General features: G+C 47.1%; 1 protein-coding gene and 1 non-coding gene across 3 annotated transcripts; both read left to right on the forward strand.

The window, feature by feature from the left end:
• The first annotated feature begins 978 nt into the window (after window positions 1-978).
• CHD4 (chromodomain helicase DNA binding protein 4) lies at window positions 979-27,995 on the forward strand. Of its 2 annotated transcripts, none has more exons than XM_053370360.1 (40): window positions 979-1,088; window positions 2,375-2,554; window positions 5,233-5,360; window positions 5,529-5,723; window positions 6,090-6,208; window positions 6,882-7,123; window positions 7,346-7,473; window positions 7,639-7,774; window positions 8,201-8,382; window positions 8,490-8,729; window positions 9,569-9,772; window positions 9,865-10,070; window positions 10,477-10,608; window positions 10,844-10,940; window positions 12,372-12,563; window positions 12,657-12,857; window positions 13,050-13,187; window positions 13,763-13,884; window positions 14,000-14,173; window positions 14,468-14,609; window positions 15,120-15,251; window positions 15,365-15,482; window positions 15,880-16,004; window positions 17,106-17,370; window positions 17,480-17,652; window positions 17,872-18,055; window positions 18,152-18,238; window positions 18,621-18,709; window positions 18,894-19,027; window positions 19,305-19,449; window positions 19,640-19,805; window positions 20,095-20,219; window positions 20,630-20,756; window positions 20,941-21,018; window positions 21,117-21,254; window positions 21,352-21,460; window positions 22,690-22,822; window positions 23,725-23,920; window positions 27,147-27,322; window positions 27,482-27,995. In XM_053370360.1, exons 2-40 carry the CDS (start codon window positions 2,458-2,460, stop codon window positions 27,497-27,499), a joined length of 5,793 nt encoding a protein of 1,930 aa, XP_053226335.1. In that variant the 5' UTR covers window positions 979-1,088; window positions 2,375-2,457; the 3' UTR covers window positions 27,500-27,995. The 2 variants fall into 2 exon arrangements, with proteins under 2 accessions (XP_053226335.1, XP_053226336.1); XM_053370361.1 differs by having other exon boundaries at window positions 17,872-18,052.
• LOC128405487 (small Cajal body-specific RNA 11) lies at window positions 19,843-19,975 on the forward strand. The gene has a single exon (XR_008328318.1). It is a non-coding gene; the product is annotated as a small Cajal body-specific RNA 11 (non-coding RNA).
• Window position 27,996: the final 1 nt, after the last annotated feature.

Raw genomic sequence — 27,996 nt, forward strand, 5'->3', positions numbered from 1 at the left:
TCTTTTAGCAGGGTTCCTGCCATTCTGTTTGGGGAGGAATAGTGCGCCGGTGATTATTATGGGCTGTGTGAAGGCAGGCGGGGGGGGCGGGAGGGAGGGAGTGGAGAGAGAGAAGATGCAGTAAGTGCAAGCATTGTCGGCTGTGGCTAAGAGTTGCTGACAGTATTATGGGATGTCTGGCTGGACGAGGACTATTATGGGATGCTTGCCTGAGGAGGGGGGGAGGGGGGAAAGAGGTGGAAGCGGCTGGTATTATGGGATGTCTCTGGTGCGGACTATTATGGGATGCCACGGGGGGGGGGGGCTTCTCGTGGAATATTTCAGGGAGGAGTGCGCCTGCTCTGGGATGCCAGACTTGGCAACAGTGGAGTGTGTGTGATTATTATGGGATATGTCAGGGAGTGAGTGAGTGAGTGATGGGGGGGGGAGATTGTTGTGGGTTGGCTGGGAGAGCCAGGGAAGGAGATGAGGGTAAGGTAGTGACTATTATGGGATGCTCAGGGCAGGGACACAGTGCCTGTGGGAGGGAAAGTGGAGGGAGGAGGGAGGGGGGGTGAGCAAGGAGAGAATGTGATTATTATGGGATACCTCGGTGGGGGGAAGGGTGGCTACTGTGGTATGTATGAGTAAGGGCGAGTATTATGGGATGTTTCCGCATGGTGTGTGTGTGGGGGGGGGGAGCGGATTACTGGACGGTGCCCCGCAAGGACTATTATGGGATGCTTCGGTGGGGGTGGGGGGGAGGGCGATTATTATGGGATGCAGGGCTGGGCTCCCGAGTTTTGTGGACAGGGGAGTATTATGGGATGGCTCGGTCGAGGGTTGGCCTGTGTGTGTGTGTGTTACTGAGGTGACGGGGGTGGGACCCGTCGCCAAGGCGCCGTGTGGTGGCGGCCGTGGTGGTGAGGGGGGGGCCGGGCAAGGGAGCGGGATTATTATGGGATGGAGGCGGGAGCGCTGAGGAGGGGAAGCGAGGGGAGGGGCTTGGCCGGGGCTTTTTTTTTCCCCTTTAAGAGGCGGCGCTGGAGCCGGAGCCATTTTCCCTTCAGCGGCGTCGAGAAATAAGAAGCCGGGGCGCCCGGAGTCGGGTGAGGGCGGGAGAGGGGCAGAAGCCCAGAGAGGGGGGCGGGGGGGGGAGAAGGAAGGGAAAGCGCCCTAGATATTGGGGGTCTGGGGTGGGGGGACGAGGCAGGAGAGGCGCCGGCTTTCCCGGCTGCACCGCCGCCCTGCAACCCGGGCGACCCGCCGCCGCCTGAGGGAAGCGGAGCGACCCCCCCGCCCCCGCCCCCCTCTCTCCCCCCTCACACAACTCCCCACAGCCTCTCAGGGTGGGTGGTGGGTGGGAAGGGGGTGGGGTGCCCTCGTCTTCCTCCTTGGGGGCGGGCTGGAGAATATTAGCCCCCCCAGACACGTGTTAGGGGGGTGCCTTGTATGTGGGGATATTATCTCTTCAGTTTCCCCCCAACCCGTGGCAAGAGGAACGCCCCCCCCGCCCCAAACCTCGACCTTCCTTCCCATAGCGCCCCCCCCCCACCTCAGCCTTCAATAACTGCTCTTCTCAGCCAGCCCCGAAATAAATGTTCTGGTTTGGGTCTTTTTTATTTTATTTTATTTCCCCCCAGCCCCCCAGTTTGGGTCTTTTCCTCTCCCCCCTCCTCCCCATAGCTAGGAGGAGTGGGACGGGTCCGACAAGTTTCTCAGCTTCCCTCGAAGCCGCCTTTTTGTTTTACAGCCTGGTCCAAAACTTTAAATTTCCTTAGCCTGTTTATGTCAGAAGGAAAACGGGGAGTTAAGCTTTTTATTTTATTTTTTTCAATCCCAACTGCCCATCAAGGGACGCCAGGACGTCCATTCTCGGCCAGAGAAGAATGAGTGGGCTTTGTAAAAATAAAATAAAAAATCAGCCCCTCTATAGCATTTCCATTGCGCGTCTTCTAGTGAGTGGGCGTTTTTTTCCTTCTTTTTTTTGTCCAGGAGCTGAAACAAACTCTCTGGGTGGTGGCAGCTTTGAATTATGGTAGCTTTGACCACAGAGGCGCCACCAAGAGGCATTTCTTGACCCAGGGGAGGTGGGTTCTTCCAGGCTTTTGTTTCCCACCCCCAGGTTTTGTCTGTCCAAAATACAGGTGGAACCAAACTAGGAAACCCCAAGTCAGTGCTGCCTGTCAAGATCCTCATAATAATGAGACAGTGACTCGGATTAATTTGGCATTGGCCTGAAGGCCTTCTGAGATGAGTGCTTGGACCAAGCTGCTACCTAGTTGTCTGGCCCTCCCTGCCACCTTTCTCCAGAGACCCGGAGCCTGGTTTTTTGGCTGTTTCTTATAAAAAGGCTGTGACTTTTAAGCTTTCTTTTCCTTCTCTCTCCCTATAGCCCGTTGCTGGCCATAGCAGTAAGGAGGCGCCGAGATAGCAGGAGCTTCTTGAGCCCTCGGATTGTCCTCCAAAACAGAGGACATGGCGTCGGGTATAGGATCCCCATCGCCATGCTCTGCGGGCAGCGACGAGGAAGAGATGGAGATCCTGCTGAACAACAGCATCCATCAACACCAAGGTACACATATCAGCTAGCAGAAGAGCGTTGACTCCTTCGTTTTGGGTGTGCTATGGTGGCTTTTTCTTGAACTAAGGAACAAAAAGAGTTGTCTGCTGTTTTGCATGCTTTAGACCAGCAATGACAAGCTCACGTTCTTCCGCTCCCTTTTTACTGCTTAATCCATGCCCTTAATGGGTTTTGGCGGGGGGGGAGGGGGGGCATCTTGCCCTGTGTTTCTGATAACTCTGCTACATAGACATGATGGGAGAACTTGATAGTTTGGATTGGAGGCTGAGGGAAATTTTAAAAATTGTTCTGAACTTCTTTTCACTGGGACTGCAAGATTAATCATTGACTGCTAATGTTTTAGATGTCTCATTTGGTTGCCTCTTTCCATGGCTTCCTGCTGAGTCCTCCTCCTGCTGCTTGGAGAGGGCTTCCTGTAGATCCCGCTCAATCATTCCGAATACTCTGAATACGTAGCTTGTCATGCTAGCTTTGCTTTTGAATGAACATGAATGGTGGCTGCGAAAAGACATGGCTCAGGTGAAAGTTCTGTTTACTAGGAACTTCTGTGTGTGCGATAGAAAGTATCTCATTCCTTGTTATTGCGTCCCTTTTCCTAAAGGCGTGATGGAGTTCATTGTGGGGAGGGCTTGTGGGGGAGGGGGGAACCTTTCAAGTGGATTGACTGAAGTGAGGGTGGATGACAGGTTCTTATGCACATTTCAAGCTGCTTTGAAGGGAAATACGAAGTGGAAGGCTTTCTTTCTCTTGCCCACTTGAGAGCTCAACTATGCCTTGTGTCCAAAATGATCTGTGCCCTGGGCTGTTGCATGACCCACTTTCCTCCCTAGCCACACCCTGTGGAGCTTACTTCACAGCTGCTCACCTGCATTTTGGGTTGAATGTGGCCTGCACCATGTGGCGGGGACATGGGAGCAGTGCATTTTGTTGTGCATCTTTTTGCCTTGGTCCCTTTCAGAAGACTTGTAGTTGAGCTCCGTTGTATGGAGTGGCCACCTATTAATTTGGGTTGAGTGCAAGAATATCCCTAGGAACAGGGTGAAAGTCTCCTGGCCTCTGAAGTGCTTTTAGTGCTTGGCCCAGCTGGGAGTTCAGGGGGGCAGACATGGATTGTGTGTTTTTGAGCTCACAGGCCAAAGAGGGAGTCAGCTCTCTTTTACCATTGCTGGATGCTAGAAGGCCTAGCAGATGATGCTTGAGGAGCGGAGCCTGCCTGAAGTTCACAGGGAGGGAGAAACATGGGAAAGTCTTGCTGAAGGAAAATACTTCTGGCACAGGATACATTTGCTGGTTTGGGAAAGCAGGGCTCCACCCTGTGCTGTTTCCCCTCTTCTCCTTGTCCTTTGGTTGCAGCAACTGCTGTGACCTGTAGCTTCCCCCATCCTGCCCAGTGCCTGTGGTTAGGAGGCCATTTTCCCTTGGAGGGAGAGCTTGTGACTCTGGCTGCGTGTAATGGGCGGGGGTGGCTGCTGAGGGGGGAGGGGAGGGAGAATGGCTGGTTACTGTGGATCTTGTCACAAAGGAAGCTGCCGGCTGGCTGTGCCCCTCTGGGCTGTTGGGGGTTGGAGAACAGATGGGAGTGTGGTCTGTCGGGTTAAGGAGTGACATGTTTCTGTGTGTGTGTGTGTGCGTGCTCGTGCTTGTGCATGCATGCGCGTGCACTCACATGAGAGGGAATGAGTTAAAGCTTGCATTTGCATAGCGAGGAGGTGATTTGTGAGTTGTGAGAGGGCTGGCACCTGAGTTAGCACCTGGTGATTGTTAGTACTCAGAACCTCCATTTCGGTCTAGGTAGGATGGGAGAGTTGAAGCAGCATCCCGTTGCGTTTGCTGTTAGCTATGAAGGTTTCTTCAGGGGGATTTTGAGGAAAGTGGAAGAGAATGTTTGTTGCACCCTGATCATTATCTACCAGGAGTATCTTCAGAAGTTCTTGCTTGCAGACTCATATTTTTCATTTGAAACAACGTGGTAAGGGATGAAGGGGGCAGTGTTTTGCTATTCAGTTGCATTAAAAGCCAGTACTGTTCCTAGTCTGTATTTTGCTCTGGTGCTGGACTAAACAAATGTCTTCCATATGGAATAACTTCACTAAGCAAGAGGTAGAGGGAGATGCATGAAGACACTTGGTCTTTGTTGGTGCATTGGAAAAATCTTGAAGCAGGTGGCACCATCCTCATTCACTAGGTGAGACCTAAGATGGGTTGAATGCCCCTGGGCAAAGGACCCCCTCCCTCTCTTTGAGTTGCATTAGGTTTGTGAGGATACAGGAGAAAGCTGGTACAGGAAGAGCTTCCAATTTCTTTCAATGAAGCCTCCCTGTATATGATTTTTGGGAGGAGACCAGAGATGCCTTGTTCTCTTTAATCTGTTAATGCCAGTTTTGGACTAGTACTCCAGTCTGCAGTTACTTCAGTGCAATAGCAGGAGGTTGGAACACTGGAATCACACCCATGGGAAAAACAATGGGGCAGTGAAAGGTAATTCAGAAATGGGCCCAGTTAAAAAAAAGGGGGATGAGGAGTGACCCTATTGCATATGGTCTAACTTGGGAGTGTGGCAAAGCAACAATGGACCAAGTACAAGTGGGGTGTAGTCTGTGGCAATGTGAAGGAAACCTAGGCATTGGAAAATTATTAGTTACCCCTGATGCCTTCATAATTTCCCTCAGAGCCGGAAGAAGAGCCAGAGGAAGAGCTGTTATCAGAGGCAGAACTGCCAAAAATCAAGAAGAAGAAGAAACCCAAGAAGCTGAAGGAACCTAAAGTGCCCAAGCTTAGTAAGCGCCAGAAAAAAGAGGTAAGAAGTAGAGTAGGACTTGTGGCTGAGAGGGGGGATGAGGGAGAGAAAAGCAGCTTAATGTACAGATGGGTCTGCATGTTGATTACATTACAGTCTTGCTTCCGTTTAGAAAGAACATTTTTTGGGTGCTGATTTATGTGCTTTAATTCTTCCCTCCCCCTCCAGCTTGGAGACAGTTCTGGTGAAGGAAATGAATTTGTGGAGGAGGAGGAGGAGGTGCTGCTGCGCTCCGACAGTGAGGGAAGTGACTATACCCCTGGGAAGAAGAAGAAGAAGAAACTTGGGGCTAAGAAGGAGAAGAAGAGCAAAGCCAAGCGCAAGGAGGAGGAAGAAGAGGAGGATGAAGATGATGACTCCAAGGTGAGAAGATCCAGAATGGCCCATTAAATCACATGAACACGTGATTCCACTGCTGCTATAGTGGTTACCCTGGCTTATCTTACTTGTTTTTGTACCTTAGGTTTGGGAGGGAAAGGTGGGCACAACACAAGGTGCTGCTAAAAGAGGGTAATGTTTTCCTTCTTGGGGGTCTGAGGGAATGCCCTGTCTTGCTTTTGTAGGGTAGGTGTGTGTGTCTTGGGTTCTTCTTCCTTTTGGCCCAGTCCTCTATAATTTCCTGCTGATCCTGCCTTTCTTTGACAAGCTTCCTGCTCGTGGCAGGAAAGTGTCTCCTTGTTGAAACTAGTATCTTTTTAACTAGCAACTTTTCCCTGTCCCTTTCTCCAGGAACCTAAGTCTTCTGCCCAGCTTCTAGAGGATTGGGGCATGGAGGATATTGATCATGTTTTCACAGAGGAGGATTATCGCACTCTTACCAATTACAAGGCTTTTAGCCAATTTGTCAGGTGCGTCGTACAGTCTTTTCATATCTTGAGAAAGCAGGGCAAGAAAGACTTAATAATCTAGCAGACGATGTGATATTGAAGTGTATTATCTGTAAGTCTCTGGTTTAGTTTTTTGTTGAATGGCAAATAGGCATGCTACTTTTTCTGTGCCTTGACACCTCATCTAAAGCAGGGGATAATACTACTTGGCTTACAAGGCAGTTGTAAGAATTATTGAGATAATTTATGTGAATTTCCATGAATGTTTTTATATAGAAAATGCTATATAAATTATCACAGTGTTCCAGGCTTGGGCACTTGGTGTTACAGAATTGTTGGATTACTGTAGGAAATGGGTTAGGCTGCAATCCTAACCCTCACTGGATTCAATATGGCTTACTTCTGAATAGGCATGTATAGATTTGCATGTTAACTATTACCCATAGAAGGATGGAAGACAAAAATGGAGAGCCTAAGTAATTAGCCTCAAAAATCTTTGGTTTGTGGCAGAGTTGGGGACTTAGGAACATACCTAGCTTTTCTAGGAATACTAGAAAATGTTCTTCTCCCATGTGTCAGTTGGCTTCAGGGGCAATGGGAGGGGCTAACAGTCTTAAGAACAGGTTGTAAAGTTTGAGCTTCCCAAAGTCCAGACCATCCTGCAGTGCTCTTTTCTTTTTCTTCACCCATGTAGGCCACTTATTGCTGCTAAGAATCCCAAAATTGCTGTCTCAAAAATGATGATGGTGCTTGGGGCCAAGTGGAGAGAGTTTAGCACAAACAACCCCTTTAAAGGGAGCTCTGGGGCATCTGTGGCAGCTGCGGCAGCTGCTGCTGTGGCTGTGGTGGAGAGCATGGTGGCTAACGTGGATACAGTTGTTCCTCAGCCCCCAGTTGAAGTCCCGCTTCGGAAGGCTAAGACCAAGGAAGGCAAAGGTGAGGTGATCATATGGGGACTGTTGTGATGATGAGTGGGGGGAAGGTAGGGGCTCATAAGCTCTGTACCTTCTTTTAGCAACTTTGATCAACTGTACTGCAGGGCACCCATTAATTCAGTTCTGGAAATCTCTCATAAGATTTTACATTTCCCTTTAAAGCACAGCTCAGCTGAGATCTAGGTACCACTTAATAATGGGGCGATGATGGTCTGTTTTCTAGGTCCCAATGCCCGGAAAAAACCCAAGGCTAGTCCTCGTGTTCCTGAGATCAAAAAACCCAAAACCAAGAAGGTGGCACCCTTGAAAATCAAGCTGGGAGGATTTGGCTCCAAGCGTAAAAGATCATCTGTGAGTTTTTCTTTTTCTGGTAAGAGGGTGGGAATTTTCTTTTGGCCACATTGTCTCTTGCAGGATATGGGTGTGTGGGTTTGTGTGGGGCAGCCTCAATAGCACTGGGTCACAAAGTCAGTTTTCATATTCCTTTACACTATTTATTTATTTTTGTACCTCCAGAGTGAGGATGATGACTTGGATGTTGAGTCAGACTTTGATGATGCAAGCATCAACAGCTACTCTGTGTCAGATGGCTCTACCAGTCGCAGCAGCCGCAGCCGCAAGAAACTAAAAGCAGGAAAGAGGAAAAAGAAAGGTACTGAGCTCTGCTTGGCTCATACGGGAGCTATGTGGAAAGTGTGTGCTCAGGGGCAGGGATTTCATGATTGCAAGTGTCTGGAGGGTGGTTGGGGGACCATTGGTATAAAATATTTGCTATTGCGTACCTAGGGAAGAAGTCAAACTCTGCAGACTTAAAAGATTGAGGGATTTTCAACGGGACAAGACACGCTGTGAGGAAAACTTAAAGTTTGTGTTACGTCTTTTTATGGTACACCCATAGCCATTTTCCTGCTCTGACCCTTGGGATACAATAGTGATATACAGGCTGTGCTCTCTAAATAATAATTTTTTGCTATCTAGATACTGCTCTGTGGCATGAGGTTGGAGTATCCTCCTTGTTGCTTGAACCTGCTGCTTGCTTAATTGTTTAAAAGCTTTCTCCACTACCTTGCTCTGCTAGGAGAAGAGGATTCTGCTGCAACTGTTGATGGCTACGAAACGGACCACCAGGACTACTGTGAGGTGTGCCAACAGGGGGGAGAGATCATCCTGTGTGACACTTGCCCTCGTGCCTATCACATGGTTTGTCTGGATCCAGATATGGAGAAAGCGCCAGAGGGCAAGTGGAGTTGCCCGCACTGTGTGAGTTTTGGGTTCTATGATGCAGCTAGAGGCCTGGGAATGCAGGGTTAGGAAGACAGCTTGAGGGACTTCAAGCATCTTGGTCTAACGGATTCCCTCCCCTCTAGGAGAAAGAGGGTATCCAATGGGAGGCTAAAGAAGATAATTCTGAGGGGGAAGAGACCATGGAGGATGCTGTGGGAGATGCAGAGGAGGAGGATGATCACCACATGGAGTTCTGCCGTGTCTGCAAAGATGGAGGAGAGCTGCTCTGCTGCGATGCCTGCCCTTCTTCTTACCACATCCACTGTTTGAATCCACCTTTGCCAGAGATTCCGAACGGAGAATGGCTTTGTCCGCGGTGTACTGTGAGTTCCTGTGCTCTTCCACAAATGGGAAATACAAGCTGAGTTTGTGGGAGTCCCCTGAGCATTTGAATCAAGATGGCTCATGCTGAAATCCTGCTCTGAAAAGCATTTGAGTACATTTTTGGATCCTGCTCTCCAGGCAGATTAATTTTTTGTGGTTAAAAAGTCAGCTAGCACTATGTTCATCTGCTGCAATAGGAAACAGTTTTTGCCAAGTATTTAAAAACAAAGTTAGGTCCTTGTGTGTAAAGGGAGAGTCTAGATTAGCATCTTGTGATAGGTCCAGGGTCTGGGTTCAATGGTTGACCCATAAATATTAGAAACAACATAACAGCCAGTAAGCTTGTAATACTCCCTCCATAAATGTATGAGGGTCTTTCTCTTACAGAATGATAGAACTGTAGAGTTCAGTACCAGCAAAACACTACCTTCAGCATTGCCTCCTGGACTCTGGCCAAAATGTTCTTTATAGGAAGCCTCACATGACTTTTAGCCCAAGCATCTTCATCTGTTATGTCTAGGTTGTATTCCCATGCCTGGTGCAATCCACCTGCATTTCCCATCTTGCAGCCAATCTACAATTTATAAAGAAAATAATTGGAAACTTTGTAGTTCAGTCAGTAGGACAGGAGACTCTTATTGTCACAGTCATGGGTTCAAGCTCCATGTTGGGCAAAGTATTCCTGCATTGCACATGTCTGGGGAAACTAGATGACCTTTGTGGTCCCTTACAACTCTATGATGACTCTGTGATTCTAAATATGAAGCAGATTGGATACAATGCTGTTCAAAAGCTGTGGTGGGGACTGATTTCTAATCCCATGGTCCATCTTCTCCAGTGTCCATCTCTGAAGGGTAAGGTGCAGAAGATCTTGACTTGGAAGTGGGGACAGCCCCCACCAGCCACGCCGGTGCCACGACCGGCTGATGCAGACCCAAATGCACCTTCTCCGAAGCCCCTGGAGGGAAGACCCGAGCGACAGTTCTTTGTCAAGTGGCAGGGCATGTCCTACTGGCATTGTTCTTGGGTGTCTGAACTACAGGTAAGCAAAAGGCATCTTTACTAGAAGCAGAGCAAAGAAATTGGCTAACCCCACATCAGGATGGTGTGTAACTGCATCTGTTTGTACCTCAGCTGGAGCTGCATTGCCAGGTACTGTTTCGCAATTACCAGCGTAAAAATGATATGGATGAACCTCCTGCAGGAGATTTTATGGGAGAAGAAGAGAAGAGCCGTAAACGTAAGAACAAGGACCCAAAGTTTGCAGAGATGGAGGAGCGTTTTTACCGTTATGGAATCAAGCCAGAATGGATGATGATCCATCGGATTCTCAACCACAGGTGAGGAAAGAGGTTGAGATTGCCTCAGTCTCTGAAACATGAATGGTTGAACGTTCCTGAGTTGAAAGTGACCCTAAAAGGTCCTGAAACACTCAAAAAGGAGAAATTCAATTCCAGTTGTCTCTAGCCAAAGGAATGTAAAGACACACCTCACCATATATATTATCTTTCCACACTCACACAAACATGTAAAGAATAATATAAAATCAGCAACACCAACCAAGATAAAATCAGTAAGAACCAAGAAATCCTAACACACAATTCAGCCTCCTTTTCTGTGCCTCCTCTAGTTCCCTTCATTAACTGTATTTTGGGGGGGGGGGCGAAACAGGAACAATATATGCAGTTTTCATCCTTTACTACTTTACATAGACTGTGATACTCATTTAATCTCTCTTTCCTTTAGCATTGATAAGAAGGGGAATGTTCACTACCTTATCAAATGGAGGGATCTACCATATGACCAGGCTTCTTGGGAGAATGAGGAGGCAGAGGTACAGGATTATGATATCTACAAGGCGGCATACTGGAACCACAGGTGAGCATGGATTTCATTCTTTGATAAATGGGTCAGATGAGAGAAAAGCCCAGCTGAGTTGGTAATGAGAATTGAAGCATAGCTATCCTAAGATCTTTGTAGCTTTCTCTCTGAAAGGAGAAGGATACTCTACTCAGCCCTGGGGTGCTTCATTTGGAAGAGCTTCTTCTTCTTGCCATCTGCTGTGTTGGAAGTACAGAGTCTATACAACCTGTGTGCCTCTTTTCTTGCACAGGGAATTGATGAGGGGTGAAGAAGGAAGACCTGGAAAAAAGATAAAGAAAGTGAAGTTGCGGAAATTAGAGAGGCCCCCAGAAACACCAACAGTGGATGTGAGTTAATGGCTTTGAGGGGTGTGGGAGGGAGACGCAAGAAGGGGGAAGGACATGGTGGTCCTGCAGTTTGTATGTTCAAGGTCGGAGACTGTGTGTTCTGTAGCTGGAGCGAAAACTACTTATCTATAATGCTTTTGATCACCAATGTTGTAATTTTTATGCATTCTGTGGAATCTTGGTCCTGGACCAGTTTTGATGGCGTTAAGTTGCAGAAGCATAGGAGCCAACTGCTAGGGAATGAGGTCTCTTCGCCCCTCCCCAAATACAATATTTGAGCCCCCCCCCCAAGTTGATGGGCAGTGCCACTCAAATGGTGTGTGCTGTGTCTTGTGATCGATTATTTTATTCAAGTTGGCACCCCGAGAGTAGCTCAGGCCAAAGACACTGAGGTGGAGCAGTTTGCCTTTTTTTGCCATGGGTGGAAGAGGGATAAATGCAGGCACACAATCTAGTTCACCAACATTCTGTAAAGAGGAATATACTGCTGTACAAAGATAAAGTAATATTCACCAGAGCAAAGAATCTTGTCTACTGAGCTACCATCCTCTGCGGCTACTAATTTTTTTGTGTAATATCAGAAGTCCACTAGGTGCTATACTAGAGTCTCCATATTCCAAAGAGCAAAAACCTGGACACTCACCCACCACCATCGGGGCACCCCACCACCACCGTTGCACATCTCCATCAGGCGGAGAGAGAGAGAGAGAGAGAGAGAGAGAGAGAGAGAGAGAGAGAGAGAGAGAGACTGGATGGAAGCGAGGGAGAGAGAGGGTGCAATGTTGGAGGGCACTGGGGAGGGAGGCAGCTGGCGTGAGCCAGCCCTGTGCTGAGAAAGAAATTTTGCCGAGTTCCGAAAATTCCCCCTGGACACCCATTTTCAAGAGCAGGATCCTGAATATGTCTGGGGAAACCAGGACGTATGGCAGTCCTATGCTATACAGAACTCACCCCATTCCTGCCTGAGGAAATTACTCTTGACTTTTCAAAGGAAGCAACAAGCTTCCTTTTTGCATTGTGTTCCTCACTTAGTTCTTGCCTGCTTTGCCCATATCCTGTTCTTCCCAAACAATTTTCACTAGTAGAGGTTTGAATAAAATACAGGTTGCCCTTGATGTGGTCTTAATATGCTTTGCACCTCCGCATGAAACGGTGTGCATGTATGAGGTATGTAGCTTAAAAGCTGCACAAAGCTGGTGTGCAAATGGCCTGTTTTAATGTTTATACATACACTGAGCACATAGAACCCTGCTTAGATAAGGTGTTGTTTTTTTAAAATTTTAAACATGTGCCATGCAGTCAGTTTAAAACTTAGTGTTGAGCCCTAGGCTGAGATATTACATGTTATCCAACTGGGCAAGACTCTGCTTTCTCTAATAGCAGCAGTAGCAGAAACTGAACATTTTCAATTGTTTTTCTCCATCTCTGCAGCCAACTGTGAAGTATGATAGACAGCCTGATTACTTGGATGTGACTGGAGGAACCCTGCATCCTTATCAGCTTGAGGGTCTGAACTGGCTGCGTTTCTCTTGGGCTCAGGGCACAGACACCATTCTGGCAGATGAAATGGGTCTGGGAAAGACTGTCCAGACAGCTGTGTTTCTGTATTCTCTTTACAAAGAGGTGAGGTTCCAGAAGACGTTGACGTGCACATACATATCTTTATTCTGGAAGTCTGTTTCCTGCTGTCTTAACATCAGATTTATCTGATTATAGGGACACTCTAAAGGACCTTTCTTGGTGAGCGCTCCATTGTCCACCATCATCAACTGGGAGAGAGAATTTGAGATGTGGGCCCCAGACATGTATGTGGTGACTTACGTGGGGGACAAAGACAGCCGGGCCATTATCCGTGAAAATGAATTTTCCTTTGAAGATAATGCTATTCGTGGGGGAAAGAAGGCCTTCAAGATGAAGGTATTACAGCAAACTAATTGGAGTTAGTGCCTCTCTTGAGAACTTTGTAATGTTGCAGGTTCCTGTGTGAAGCATTGAATGCCAAGTAATCTCAAATGATGGGAAGCTGGGTTTTTGTGAGTGTGGGTCTGGCCTGGGGTTATACCTTTCCTGCTATTTGTTTCCCTAATGTGCAACTTCTGATCCTTGCAGAAAGAGGCATCTGTGAAATTCCATGTATTGCTCACTTCTTATGAGTTGATCACTATTGATATGGCCATTCTAGGCTCCATTGACTGGGCCTGCCTTGTAGTGGATGAAGCGCACAGACTGAAGAATAACCAGTCAAAGGTAGGGAGAAATTTATCTTGGATCTGTAAACTCTTTATTCCTTTCCCCATGTTTTATGACTCTGATTAGAGGGGCTTGCCAAGATTAGACACTGCTCTCTCTTTCTAAACTCAATATTAACAAACTTTTCAGAAGACTTGTCACAAGCAGCATTTTTACACTGTGTGTGTATATGTGTGTGCACCCATGTATGAGGAAGCTATTGACCCTCAAGAACTGCTTTTGTGTTTGCTGTGCAGCAGCTCCTAATTTTGTGCACTATGATTAAGGATGAACAGTGTTTTATTTGAACATGCTTGTTTTGTTTTTGTTTTTTTAAAAAACTTAATGTTAATCTCATTTGTTATTTTCTGTGTTGTATTGGAACAGTCTGATGCTCCTCAGACTGACCTCTGCATAGTCCTTTAATAGTTGATAGGTTATTGTAGTTTTACAAAAGCTGAGAACTTGCTTGGAGATTACACGATCGGTGTCTAGTCGCCTTCTGTGCAGATCTGTATGTTTGGAAATATGTTGTGAATTTGGTTGACTTTCTATCTTTCCTTTTTTTTCTGTGCCCTTCACACTTCCTTCAGTTTTTCCGGGTGTTGAATGGCTACTCTCTTCAGCACAAGCTGCTACTCACAGGGACACCCCTGCAGAACAATTTGGAGGAGCTTTTCCACCTGCTTAATTTCTTGACACCAGAAAGATTTCAGTAAGTCCTGCCAGTGTGCACTGAAGCACAGCTTACCTGTTGGGAACAGCAGTTCCCATGTTTCTTGTTGTTGTTTTTTAATTTCTCCTGACTGTCCGTCTGACTTCCCTCATAGCAACCTAGAAGGCTTCCTGGAAGAGTTTGCAGACATTGCCAAGGAGGATCAGATCAAAAAACTTCACGATATGCTGGGCCCACACATGCTGAGGCGCCTCAAGGCTGATGTCTTCAAGAACATGCCTTCTAAGACAGAGCTTATTGTCAGAGTGGAATTAAGTCCTATGCAGAAGTGAGTGTGGGAGGATAGTCCTTTACTCCTTTAGCTGAGTATCTTGACATTAACAAGGTTTAGTGTATGCTTCAGGGTGCTAGAATTCTAATATGCTCACTTTCCTGTTCTTGGTTTGTCTCTCATGCTGATCAGCTGCATAAAGTAGACTTGTACTGGCTGCTTTTCTGAGTACAAGGTGGGAGAATGGGAGGGGAGCTGTGCTTCAGCAGATAGTTCTGAGGTAGAAGCGAAGTGTTTGCAGCAGACCTAAGAAATAAGTAATCAGCAATGTGAATGTTCATATTTTTACAGAAAGTACTACAAATATATCCTGACAAGGAACTTTGAAGCACTGAATGCCCGGGGTGGTGGCAACCAAGTTTCTCTGCTCAATGTGGTTATGGATCTGAAGAAATGCTGCAATCATCCCTATCTCTTTCCTGTAGCTGCCATGGTAGGTTCTGTCTCCCAGAATTTCCCTTTCAAGTGCTCTGTACACTTTGCTCTTAATTGTCCAAGCACTGGGGAATGGGCCTGTTGTTTTATCTCCCCTTTCCTGCTTAAACCTTCATCCTGATCTTAAATATTGTCATATGTATTGGTTTTATGAAGCACAAATATCATTTGAGGGCATGGTTGTGAGCAGCAGTTGCTCACATCATTAGCTTTTGAATGTAGTAATTGGAGGGAAGTTTATAACTTGATGATCATCTCAAAATACTGAGAATTGGCACAGAGCAGCCTTTTGTATGGAAATAATAGGGCAGCTGCAAAAAATAGGGAGAATTGCTAGAGAGGCATAGGTAAGAAAAATGAAGTGGAAGGAATACATGATAAGACTGCTGGAGTCCCTAAAGGGTAAGCTAAGCTGTTTGACACTTGTGAATCATTAATGGTCAGGACCAACAATTTGAAGAATACCTTCCCTCCCTTCTTCACCCCCCCTTTTCAATTTTTCATGCAGGAAGCACCAAAGATGCCCAACGGCATGTATGATGGTAGTGCCCTAATCCGGGCCTCTGGGAAGCTTCTTCTGCTCCAGAAGATGTTGAAGAACCTCAAGGAGGGAGGTCACAGGGTGCTGATCTTCTCTCAGGTAACCAAGAGCTATTGTGTAGTGGGGAAATTTTTCCAGATGGTGATGGGTTAGCTGAATGCATCTTGTGCATTTTTACTCCAACTCATTTCTTTGTCTTTCCCCCCCTAAAGATGACGAAAATGTTGGATCTGTTGGAAGACTTCTTGGAACACGAAGGATACAAGTATGAGAGAATTGATGGTGGGATCACAGGAAATATGCGTCAGGAAGCCATTGATCGCTTCAACGGTATGTTATGAGACCGAGTACATAATGGCAGGCACAGTTACCCTTGGCAGGAACCAGGGTTTTTACTTTGCTAAAAATGTCAATTCACCCTTTACAACTACTAGCAGGGCAGCTGTGTTACTCTTTGAGCTGTCACAAGACCTCTTTGCTGTAACAGGCTAACACGTTTGTTAGCATATAAGCATTCATGGACTACAGTCCACCACCACCTGATAAAGCGGACTGTAGTCCATGAAAGCTTACACCATAGCAAATCAATTAGCCTTTAAGGTGACACAGGATTCTTTGTGATTACGCTTTATAGTATCCCTGCTCTATTTGGAGAATGGTGAAAATGAAGGTCTGGATGATCCAAGTATGTGATAATCTGACAGTATCTCGTCTCATTTATCTCTAGCTCCTGGTGCTCCACAGTTCTGTTTTCTGCTTTCCACCAGAGCTGGGGGGCTTGGCATCAACCTCGCCACTGCTGACACCGTGATAATCTATGACTCTGACTGGAATCCACACAATGATATTCAGGTGAGCTTGAGCAGCAAAATAAAAATCTCTCCCCCCTCCCTCCATTGCAACAGTGAGGAGGAATTTGGAAGCAGCCACTTGCATTTTAGAGTAACTATAGCTTACTGTGGTTAATCTCAGCTATGGCTAGTGAAAACAGCTAGTTCATAAACTGATTTGAAACTGGTTTGTTTCAACTGACCATACTTAAGATTTACCGCAGTTTGTCAGCAGCAAGGCCACCTGCTCTCAATTGTAAACATGGCCTTCCCCTTCCAGAACACCCAAGCTGAAGGTAAATCAAGGGATGTATTCTGGTACGTTCCATGGGTGTATAAAAGACAACCATTGGGAGCAACGGGCAAGATTATTGCCCAGGAGTGTGACAGGACTTGGTGTTTCATAGAATTGCAGAGTTGGAAGGGACCCTGAGGATCATCTAGCTAGTCCAGTTCTCTGCAATGTAGGAATATTCAGCTGTCCCATATGGGGATTGAACCTGCAATCTCAGCGTTTTCAGCACCACACTCTAACCAACTGAGCTATCCAGGTTCAAATAAGGGATAAAAAGAATGCAAGTATAAAAGAAGGTGCAAGGGGATCTATTTTGGATATGGCTAAAGAACAGGGAGGAATCAGAAGGAACTGAAGTTATACAAAGGCTAGGAAGTGGGAAAGCTGAGCAGAATATGCTGTATATAGCTTGGGATTGACTTTAATGCTGTTAGAAGAGTCAACTGGGAAACCGTGTGATGAATAGAATCCTGAGCTTTTTTGAAAGTACTCTGAAGTAAAAGCACACTCTAATGGTCCCCATTAAAAGGAAGAAAAAATTACAAGGGGGTTGGGTTGGAATGTTTATACCATCTGTGTTTTGTGTAAAGCGAAAGTAAAACCTTTCAGACTCCTGCTATTCTACAGGAGGTGTGAAAGCCCAAAGCTTGCCTAGGATCATTCTTGTAATGCTAAGCTGTGGTTTGAAATGGCTGGGAAGGCATACTAATGTGGCAGTGGGCAAAGGGGGAGGTCTGCTTTAGGAAGGCAAGGAAATGGAAGGACCCAAAGACAGCAAAGGGGGGGAGTTTAATGAATGAAGACTGAAAGAGTACCTTTTTCTCTCAGGCCTTCAGCCGTGCTCACAGAATTGGACAAAACAGGAAGGTGATGATATATCGCTTTGTCACACGAGCATCTGTGGAAGAACGGATCACGCAAGTGGCCAAGAAGAAAATGATGTTGACCCATTTGGTTGTGAGGCCAGGGTTAGGCTCCAAGACTGGTTCTATGTCTAAACAGGAACTGGATGACATCCTCAAGTTTGGTACTGAAGAGCTTTTCAAAGACGAAGCCACTGAAAGTGGCAAGAATCTGCGTAATGTGACACAATGTGAGTGAAGTGATTAACTTCCCTTCAGTTAGAGCTTTTGCTCTGTCCCCTTTCAGCTATCCAACAACTCCTTGATTACAGCAAGACTGTCCTTCTCCCCCTCCTCCAGGTGATATCAAGGAAAACGAGGATGGCAGTGTCATCCATTATGACGATAAGGCAATTGAACGCCTACTGGACCGGAACCAGGATGAGACGGAGGATGCTGAGCTTCAGGGCATGAATGAGTACCTGAGCTCCTTCAAGGTGGCCCAGTATGTGGTGCGTGAAGAGGAAATGGGGGTAAGTGAGAATTGACCGCCTCCTTTCTGATTCATTTGTTTCTTGGTGCAAAGGCATTCACTGCTGATGGCTAGAGGATGGAATTCTGGAGCAAGCATGGGTTTGAAGTTTCAATCCTAAACCTCCTTACTAGGGCGAAAGCTTTACTTGAAGGCATTGGGATTTCTGAGTAAGTACGCTGAGGATCGCCTCTTCGTTTTTCTAATTTTCCTATGTTAGGAGGAAGAGGAGGTTGAACGGGAGATTATCAAACAAGAGGAGTCTGTGGATCCAGACTACTGGGAAAAGCTGCTTCGTCACCATTACGAGCAGCAGCAGGAAGACCTGGCCAGGAATCTGGGGAAGGGCAAACGCATCCGCAAGCAGGTCAACTACAACGATGGCTCGCAGGAAGACCGAGGTAGTTGTGCGTGCGTGAGATAGGAGGAAGTGGCTTTATTAAAAAAAATTGTTGGGTTTTCCCAGGCAACTTACTTTGGACATTCTGTTCTTTTTCCAGATTGGCAGGATGACCAGTCAGATAACCAGTCTGATTACTCTGTAGCCTCTGAGGAAGGAGATGAAGATTTTGATGAGAGGTCGGAAGGTATGTTGAGGTGTTGTGCATTTGGACTCTCTGATTCTGGGAAAACGCAATATGCTCTGAGCTACAGTGGTGTAGTGGGGTAGAGCTTCAGGGCGGAACTAGAGACCACCCACTTGGCCATGAAGCTCTCTGGGTGACCTTTGACCAATTGTGACCTCTCAGCCTCACAAACTTTAGAGGGCTGCTAGGATTTAATACTGTTAGGGTGGGGTGAGAAACATCCTGCCTTGAGCTCCTTGGAGGAAAGGCCAGGTATAAATTGAATAAGCGAAACAGATTGGAAACTCTTTATATGATTGCTATGCTTTTCCTTGCATACCAAACTCCATCTGATTCAATATACTGTCTTAAACTGGTACTTCTCCCTTTTTTGTCTTGCCAGCTGCTCGCCGGCCTAGTCGGAAAGGGCTAAGGAATGACAAAGACAAGCCCCTACCCCCACTCCTTGCTCGTGTAGGAGGCAACATTGAGGTAATTCTTAAGAGTTTTATACTCCCAAAATTCTGAGAGTTTTATACTGAAGGTTTGGCATAGAAATCTTCCAAATTAACAAAATCAGGTCCTTTGTGGAACACTTGAGCCTCTATGCTTGTGCGGGGGGGGGGGGGCTGCTGCTGCTGCATTTAAGCTTTCCCCCTCTCTTTCTCCTGTTCAGGTTCTGGGCTTCAATGCTCGCCAGCGGAAGGCCTTCCTCAATGCCATCATGCGCTATGGGATGCCACCTCAGGATGCCTTTACTACCCAGTGGCTGGTGCGGGACCTCCGTGGGAAGTCAGAAAAGGAGTTTAAGTGAGTCTGGCGTGCTGGAGGGAGGAGGCATAACTTGTAATGCCCAAGAAAGAGTGGAATTAGGGGAACAAACTTTGCTTAGCCATGTCTGGGCTGGGGAGTGATGGAATTTGACAAACAGTCTCTGGAAACCAAGCTAGTTTGAGTGGAATAAGGGAGATTGCTGGTCGAGAACTTGCACACACTTGATAATTGTCTTGCTGGAGAATTACTTGCATCGAGGGTTTATGCAGTCATGATGCTACCAGTCTTTTTCACGCTCCCTTCCCTCCTTCAGGGCCTACGTCTCTCTCTTCATGCGCCACTTGTGTGAGCCAGGAGCGGACGGTGCAGAAACGTTTGCTGATGGTGTCCCACGCGAGGGCCTGTCCCGACAGCACGTCCTCACACGAATAGGGGTCATGTCTCTCATACGCAAGAAGGTGGGTATTAAAACAATTTTTTTAGAGACCTCTAGATGGCACTTGGCCTGTTATATGCATTGGATGGACTAATTGGTGATCCCTTTTGCCTCAGAGTTTCTGTTTTCGGAGTTCAGAAGGACACTGATGCATTTCATTGGTTCTGACTTGGAACGACTAAAATGTGTTTTCCATGTTCCCATCCCATTAGGTGCAAGAGTTTGAGCATGTGAATGGACGCTGGAGTATGCCAGAGCTAGCAGAGATAGAGGAGAACAAGAAGCTTTTGCAGCCCAGCTCACCTTCCCCCAAGACCCCAACTCCCTCTACGCCAGGAGACACACAGCCTAATACCCCTGCCCCTGTTCCTCCACCTGGTGAGAGCCCTGCGTTTGTGTTTCTGTTAAAAGAGCCCCGTCCAGCCTTCAGTGCTGCTCCTCTTTCCAGCTGTGACAGAGGACTTGGGGCGGACGTAGATCAAACCAACTCTTAATTTAGGAGGGCTTCCTGGAGCTAAGGCTAGCCCTCAAAGGCACAAGAGGACATCACTGTGGATTGTCTGCATGGGAGGAGGGTCATTCCAAGGGATCAGAGTAAAGAGACTTTCTGAGTCCCAAGTGGTGTGTGCTGAAAGCTGCTTCTGCTTTCTCCCCTACTGATTTATAGAGGAGGTATTGAAAGTAGAAGAGGGGGTCACTACCAAGGATCAAGGGGAGCCCACAGAACCTGAGAAGGAGACTAGTCCCCCTGTTGCTGCTGCTACCACTGCTGAGAATGAAGCCCCGGTTGAGGTGAGCTCCAAGGGTTTTCTTCATGTTGCTGCTAAATAAACGCATTTCTTCTTCTGATCTTTGGAATACTCTGCTGATGCCTGAGGTTCTTCAGCTTACAAATGCTGTTATCCCCTGGCCCTCTTGTCTTTGGGAGACGGGGAGGGAAATGTGGCTTTTAATCAGTTACTCCTCCACACGTACTTCAGGATTCTGAAGAGAGACATCTGTTTTGAAAGATAAATGCTTTGTTTGTAAAAATGCAAAACTCAATAAAGCAGTGAACAGTGTCCATGGCTGGGAGAGAGCCGTTTGTTATTGTGGCTGAATGTGCTGTGAAACCTGACCACAGGGGTTGGTATATTTTCTTACACTCCACTGGGTAAGATTCTCACCCCCACCCCCCTTCTTTCTTTCTCTTGCCCACTCAGCAGGTTCCTCCTGCAACAGAGACCCCCGCACAGGAGGCTAAATCCCCTGTGAATGCTGTGGAAACCGAAGAGAAGAAACCAGAAGAAGTAGAAGTCAAAGAGGAGCCAATGGAAACGGAAAGCAAAGGTATGGCTGTTAATTCATAGATGCATGCACAAGACATAGGGCATTCCGGAGCATGGGGGGTTCTCTGGTGTGGATGTCAAGGAGAGTTCACAGGGCTACCAAGAGTAACCTGGTTGGGACTGAATTAGCCACTGCTTAAATCAGGATGGATGCATTCAATTCTTAAAACCTTCCTCTCCCGCAGCTGACATAGAGAAGGTGGAAGAGAAGACGCCTGCGGAGTCAAACCCTGAGCCTCCAACAATTAACCTTGAGGAGAAGGGTGAGCATTCTAGCTATGGCTGGTTTGGCCTTGGCTGTGCATACTGTCGCTGCGGAGATCCGGGGACTAACCAACAAGTTCTTTCCCCCCCTAAACAGAGGAAAAGAAAGAAGACGACAAGAAGGATGTCGTGATGCTGCAGAACGGAGAGACACTTAAAGAGCCTTCTGAAGACCGGCACAAGAAAGCCATGAAGCAGCGGTTCATGTTCAACATTGCAGACGGAGGCTTCACTGGTACTGGCAGGCCGAGGGTGCAGCTGTTGACTGTGGGGAAGCGAGGTCTCACTTGGTTATGAGAAAATTAATTTTCTGACATTGTTTCCTCTTGCAGAGTTGCACTCCCTGTGGCAAAATGAAGAGCGGGCAGCTACCGTTACCAAGAAGACCTATGAGATCTGGCACCGGCGCCATGACTACTGGCTCCTGGCAGGAATCATAAAGTATCCTTTCTCCAGCCCTAGACTTTGAGTGTGGCCCCGTGCAAAGGGCTTCAGTGGGTCCTAAGCTGCCATTGCAGCTTTGCCTGCGTTCGTCCACTGCATCTGCCGCTTACTATTCATATTCCATCCCTCTTTCAAGAAGATAAGGAGCACAGTACATTGAGTTACCTCACTTTAGCCTTGCAACATTTTTACTTGGTAGGTTAAGATGGGAGCAACTTCCCCACATTTTGCACGCTGTGGTGGTTTGACTGAACAGGATTTGAACCCAGGTTTTCACATATCTGAACCCGGCTCTCCCAGAATGAATGCATTCTGCACATTGCAGTAATACATACCAACGTATGTATGTGCACTCAGTAGCTTGCATTAGGATACTTTACTGTTTGCCACTTGGCTTCTGAAGGATTTTCAGGTTTCCTGCTTAGCCCTGCTGCAATTGCTGCTGTTCCTGTGTCATTCTCATCATCTATTAAGGCAATCTGCCTGCTCTGTCTGGCAAGCTCCACTTTGCCATTGTATAGTAGCTTCATCCAAACAGAGAACTGCTCTCTGGTGCAGGCAGGCTATGCTCCAGCAAATTTTGCAGCAGTGGTTTGGCAGGAGGAGAGCAGTAGGATGAAGAAAGCTGACCTAAGGAGGTGAGCAGCTAGGAGGGTGATTGCATTAGCACCTGCTTTGTAAATCGGGCTAAGGGAGCCTGGTACATGACTTGCATCTTTTGAAAAATCTAGAGGACTTCTTCCTATTTAAAAAAGAACACTGTCTCAATACTGAATCTTAATGCCTCAAGAACTGCCTCCCCCCCCAAATGAAATAACCCAGCCCCTGTGATCATTATCTGTGGCTCTTTGTGTGCCTCCTCCATGAGAGGTCTGGAGGGCAGCAATACAAGAATGGGCCGTTTCTGTTGTAGCTTCAGCTGTTTGTGGAATAATCTCTCCAAGGAAGCTCGCTTGGCACCTTCGTTACATATCTTTAGGCATCAGGCAAAAACTTTCCTCTTCTCCCAGGCCTTTGGCCAATTAAAGAATCTGTGACCTTATAAACTCCGGGGAGGGGGTTGTTTGTGTGGTGTGTATTTTTATATTGTACACTGCCCTATGGTCTTCAGAGATGTAATAAATAATAATATCACCACTAAGACACTCGATGAGTGTTAAAAGCAATGCCAATTGCTGGAACAGTGCGTTTCCAAAATTATTTTTTCTGAGCTTAGTCAACTTCAGCCACGGTTACGCTCGCTGGCAAGATATCCAGAACGATCCTCGTTACGCCATCCTCAATGAGCCTTTCAAGGGTGAAATGAACAGGGGCAATTTCCTGGAGATAAAGAACAAATTTTTGGCCAGGAGGTTTAAGGTGAGAAGCTTTGAATTAAATGCTATATATCAGTGGTGGCTTGAGTTTTCTCCAATGAGCAAAGTAGCTTGCTTTCCTCTAGGCTTTCTAATTAAGAAAAGAGTACTCTGTAGACACATGTGGATTTGAATTAAACATTGTGAAAGTCATGGCATTTAAACAGAAGCAAAACTGAGCTCCTGAGCTGCTCTTGTGGAGACGGTCTCTCCCACAAACTCACACCAATATATATTTTACACAAGATAAGTAAGCTTTTTAAAATATGCAGGGCCTGTTTGCCATAGCACCTTTCTTAAACAAACAAACAAACAAACAAAATACCGGCTGAGTGGCTTCATGCTATATGCACCTGGTACAACTGGAGCAACACACTGAACTATAGATCCCAGTAGCACAGTGGTAATTCTGCAGCTAGCCTTTAGCTACAAGTCTCTCCAAACTTGTGTATTCTGTTTCAGGTTATGTTGCAGATCTCATAGGGGTGAATGTGCTCTTATCTTCTTGACCTAATTGTACCAGTGCAAGCCTGTACTATAGCTGGCATAGGCACTAGGGGTTGGTTCTTTGCATGCAGTATTAGCTACTGAACCCATGGTTTTGTTTTGGTTTCAAGAATAAATTGTGTGGCGGTACAAGATTGCATAAGCTATGCAACCATTCCTCATAGGCTTGCAATAAACTTTGTGGTGGTGTGCCATTTCTGAGGGAGTTTAGCGTATGGATAGATTTCTCCTTATGGCAGCACTATTGATCTTTCTAGTAGCCGTGCGTAAGCATGTTGAGACAAGAGTCAGCAATTGGCTGCAGAGGAAGCTGCGTGGCTCAAGTGAGAAAAGGCCCCCCTTGTTCTGGGAGGGAGCCTCGCAGCAGTTTGAAGAGCTGTTTTTTAAATTCTTTTGCAGCTGCTGGAGCAGGCACTTGTGATCGAAGAACAGCTAAGGAGAGCTGCCTACCTGAACATGTCAGAAGATCCATCCCATCCCTCCATGGCCCTGAACACCCGTTTTGCTGAGGTGGAGTGCCTAGCTGAGAGCCACCAGCATCTATCCAAGGAGTCTATGGCTGGAAACAAACCAGCCAACGCGGTGCTTCACAAAGGTGAGGAGTCGGCAGGAGATCACATGGAGTGAGGGCAGACTTCTGTTGTGTGCCACTGGCCCCTTCCCCCCGCCCCACCTCATCCCGCCTCCCTCCACCCCCAGTGCTTGTGTCTTTCTAAATGTGCAACTTCTCTTTCTCTTCTAGGGGAGGAGGGCAGCTAATGTGGGGGGGGGACACCCTCCTCCAGGTTCAGAAGGCAAACTCCAATTTTAAAACGAGGAAGAGGGGCTTTAATTCCCTTACATCCCCAAAGGATTTTGGGTTTGGGGAGGCTCCAGCAGAACCTGGTTGTCTTGCAGTCACAAAGCAACGAAAAGCGAGATGACGTAACTTTGCTGCAGGAAGCAGGAGATGGGTCAGGGTTCATAGGTCAGATCCCACTGGTTCTGAAGGGGAATGTTCTGGCATGGCCAATGAAAACATGTTTGGGCTGGTGCCATCATATGATTGCAGCCGAACATTGCTGCACCACAGGCTGCCCTCCTTCACACCCATTACTTGATGGAGAGGATGCAATGGGAGGCAGTATAGCCTCCCTTCAACAAAAGGGCACAAAACAGTTGTGGAAATACAGGAAGGCCAGGTAACAACCCCCAAGGAAGGCCCCCTACTGCAGAGCCCACTCTCTGGGAAAGATGCTTCCATTGCCTGAGGCAACCATCCTTTTTCTTCCCTCCTCCCCATTAAAGGGGAGACCATTCCCCCCGACACACACAACTTTATGCAGTGGATCAAGGTGTTTCTTCTGCCTCTTACTAAAAAGAAATGCACTCTTGAGAGAGTGTTTTGGAGCAGGAATCCCTCATTCCATGGTAGAAGTGATAGTACTCATTTTTCTCATACCTGCTCCAGGGGCAGAAGTGCCACTCCCTGAAGAGGGTAGAAGGTGCAGTACATCTTGGGAGCACATCTGCTCTAGGTCATTCTTTTATTGTTGCCCATGGGGATAGGCACTATTTACATGGCCAGAAAGGAGAGAGCTTCTGTCAGCTGCTGAAGACATCCCACAAGAGTGGACTCTTTCCCAAGTTGGACCCGCCTACAATGAACTTGCTTCCAAGGCAGTGCTCTTCTGAAGCAGATGAGTTGTTGATAGACCTGCAGAACCACAAGTCTGGATCTCCCCTGTCAGAAATGTGGGGTTCCTCGGCAATGACGCTAAGATAATCTTGCATGGAGTCCATTATCACTAGAACCACCTTTTCACGAGTCTCTGTGATGCTCGATAAGGATGGCTTGGAGAGAGAAATGCTGCTTTAGTGGGAGTGTCTCTTGGTGATTCATCTTTGGACCCTTAAATAACTAGGTAACAGATTCATGGCCTCCAAAAGGGCTGCCTTGAAGAACTCTGTTGCTAAGGTGTAAATTCAAAGTCTAAGGCCTCTGGAGGCAGTCTTTAGTAGAAAGTAAAGCTTCGTAGTGCACAAATCGATCTTCCAAACCACGTTGTTGTTATTTTTATGTCTTAAAATGGGCATTAAGTCCATATTGCAACAACAGCAGATCTAAAGAAATCCAAAACGGGTTGCAGCTCTGGAAAGAAGTCCAAACTTAGGCTATCTATTGTGCCCCACGCCTTTTCCTGCAAGAGCCTGATGCTTGGAAGCCACCTGAAGGAATTCATGGACATCTAAACAACCATCACCAATGGATAATGAAATTAATCTCCAGAAGCTATGCTTTAAGATTCGCCAAGACACAGATTTTAGGGAGGAACTCCTATATATCCAACAGTACCTTCAAAACATCACTGGATTTCCAAAGCGCTGGAAATCAAGGCCAAAAACCCGTTCCTGTCTCAGAAAGGGGAAATGGTTTTCTTTCTTTACACTCCTGAAGAAGAATGGTGAAAAACGCTGACTGTGCTGGATACTAAAGCATGGCAAGCAGTTCCTGGGCGAGTTTCATACGCTCCTTTCTTTGTCTGACGCCATGTAGCCCTGCTCAGTGTCATCCTGGCCTACCCTCACATCCTTAAGAGCAGACATGCAGGTGCTTTCATTTCAGCTGCAGGAACCAATAATAACAAATTTTATGCCAAACCCTTTGATCTTCACCAGGAGCCCAGTGGTCTAAAAGTGGAAGGATGACTACTTATCTGTTCTCCATCTCTCTGGCATTGTCCCCAAGGTGTGGCAACGACCGTCTCAACACCACTACAAAGACGCTGATTCTTAATCAGCTGCGTGAAAATCTCATTAGATTGAGTCTCTCTCCCAGTAGGCAGACCTCTGCAAGCATGCTAGCAACACTCCTCCACTACTGTCCCAAATCATATCTCCGCTGTCTGCCCAAGCCCTTGGGGACCAATTTCATACACCTCTTAACTCCTGTGGGTAGGGTTTTGCTACAGACCTTTGTTCGTCATGGAGTACAGTAGCACTTTTGAGTACTCCGTACACAACACGCTGTCCATTAAGCAGTAGAGGTCTTGCCTGTCAGAGCAAGAAAGTGCCTACAGCTTCCTTGGCATACTGGAAAGTGTCAACCTAGAGAACTCTTCAGCAACTTGCAGGTTTGCAAGACTGTTTTTGCTCCTCCTGTAAAGGGGTACTATTTCCTCTCCATCCTTCAAGGAGAGCTCTTCTCCTAAGAGAGATGAAAAATTACCACATGGGTTTCGATGCCTGACTTTACCAGACACTGTTAAGACACGTTTTGCCTAAGTTGAGATGGTCTTTGGGGATAGATTTCCATATATGGCTGCATACGCTCTGGAAGTGACAGTATAGTAGTTGCCAGTTTCCAGACAGGTACCTCTCTTTTTAGCAACCTAATGCTACCTGCCCTCTCCACCCCCACCCCAAGGTTGAGAAGAGGAAATTCTGTACTTCCCTGTGAATTTCTGTTCTCCTCAAGGAAAGAGGGCAGCTAGGTCCATTCTGCGGTGCTATTTCACCTTGTAGACTCCTAAATGCAACAGTAGGGGAGGATTGCTTCTGAGATGACTGGAGCCACCCCTTATGTCGTGCTCTCTCCATATAGATGTAGAGAACTGTTTCACATTTCAGCTGTTGGTTATATAGCTAGTTTCTAGTTGGGCCTAGGTGCATTCTCAGTCTGGGGAGTAGTGTGTGTGTGGGGTGTCCTGCCTCCTTGAATCCAAAATTGGAGCCTGCCTTCCTGGCCCCAGAGGAGAGGCTTTCCCCAAAGACTAGCTGCCCCCCTCCCCTTACGGAGACCGAATTCACAGGTAAGTCTAGAATTTCCTTTTTTCTTCCAGTGCTGAAGCAGCTGGAGGAGTTGCTGAGCGACATGAAGGCCGATGTGACGCGGCTGCCCGCCACAATTGCCCGCATTCCTCCAGTGGCTGTGCGTCTCCAGATGTCGGAGCGCAACATCCTCAGCCGCTTGGCAAACCGTAGCAGTGAGCCTCCTCCGCCACCGCCGCCCCAGCAGGTAAGCATCCGGACCCGCTGCCTTTCCCTTTCCACCCTGACCCTGGCCATGAACCGGAGGGAGGGGGCCCTTGGCGACTGCCCCAGGTTGGGTGGGTTCTGCAGGAAATACACAGCACTTAAGAAGCTCTTGTTCCTCTCTCTTTTTTTTCTTCCCTAGGTGGCTCAGCAGCAGTGAAACGCTTGCCCAGTGCTGACAACCCAGTGATTCAGCTGAAGTGACATACACACACCCTTGTTTGAATTCTGACCCCCTTCCCCCCCTCTGCCTGGCACTCCTGATCAGATGATGTCCCCCCTGCCTGGGGGATGTGGCTGGAAAGAGGAGGAAGTGCAATTCTCCATAAGCTGCCAGTTGCACTTGGATTGCACTTGGGTGTGATAAGGGGACATTGGACGGACTCTGTACATAGTGACTGCTGGAGGCTGCAGCGCCACATCTGTTACACAGACCTGGCTGCGACGCGCATCACCTTGGCCCACACTTCCTTGATTTTAATTTTATTTTGAGTTTGTTTACCAAGACGAGTGCAAGCAAAAGTCAGGACAGACACAGCTACCTCCATCAAGATCCTTTTAATACAAAAACTGACTGGACTTGTCCTCTGAAACAGCTGGAAAAAAGACAAAAAAATCTTGATAAAAGTTGAAAATAAAGGTTTCCTTGTATTTTAT

Source organism: Podarcis raffonei, chromosome 17, assembly GCF_027172205.1.
Source record: "Podarcis raffonei isolate rPodRaf1 chromosome 17, rPodRaf1.pri, whole genome shotgun sequence".
NCBI classification, from domain to species: Eukaryota; Metazoa; Chordata; class Lepidosauria; order Squamata; family Lacertidae; genus Podarcis; species Podarcis raffonei.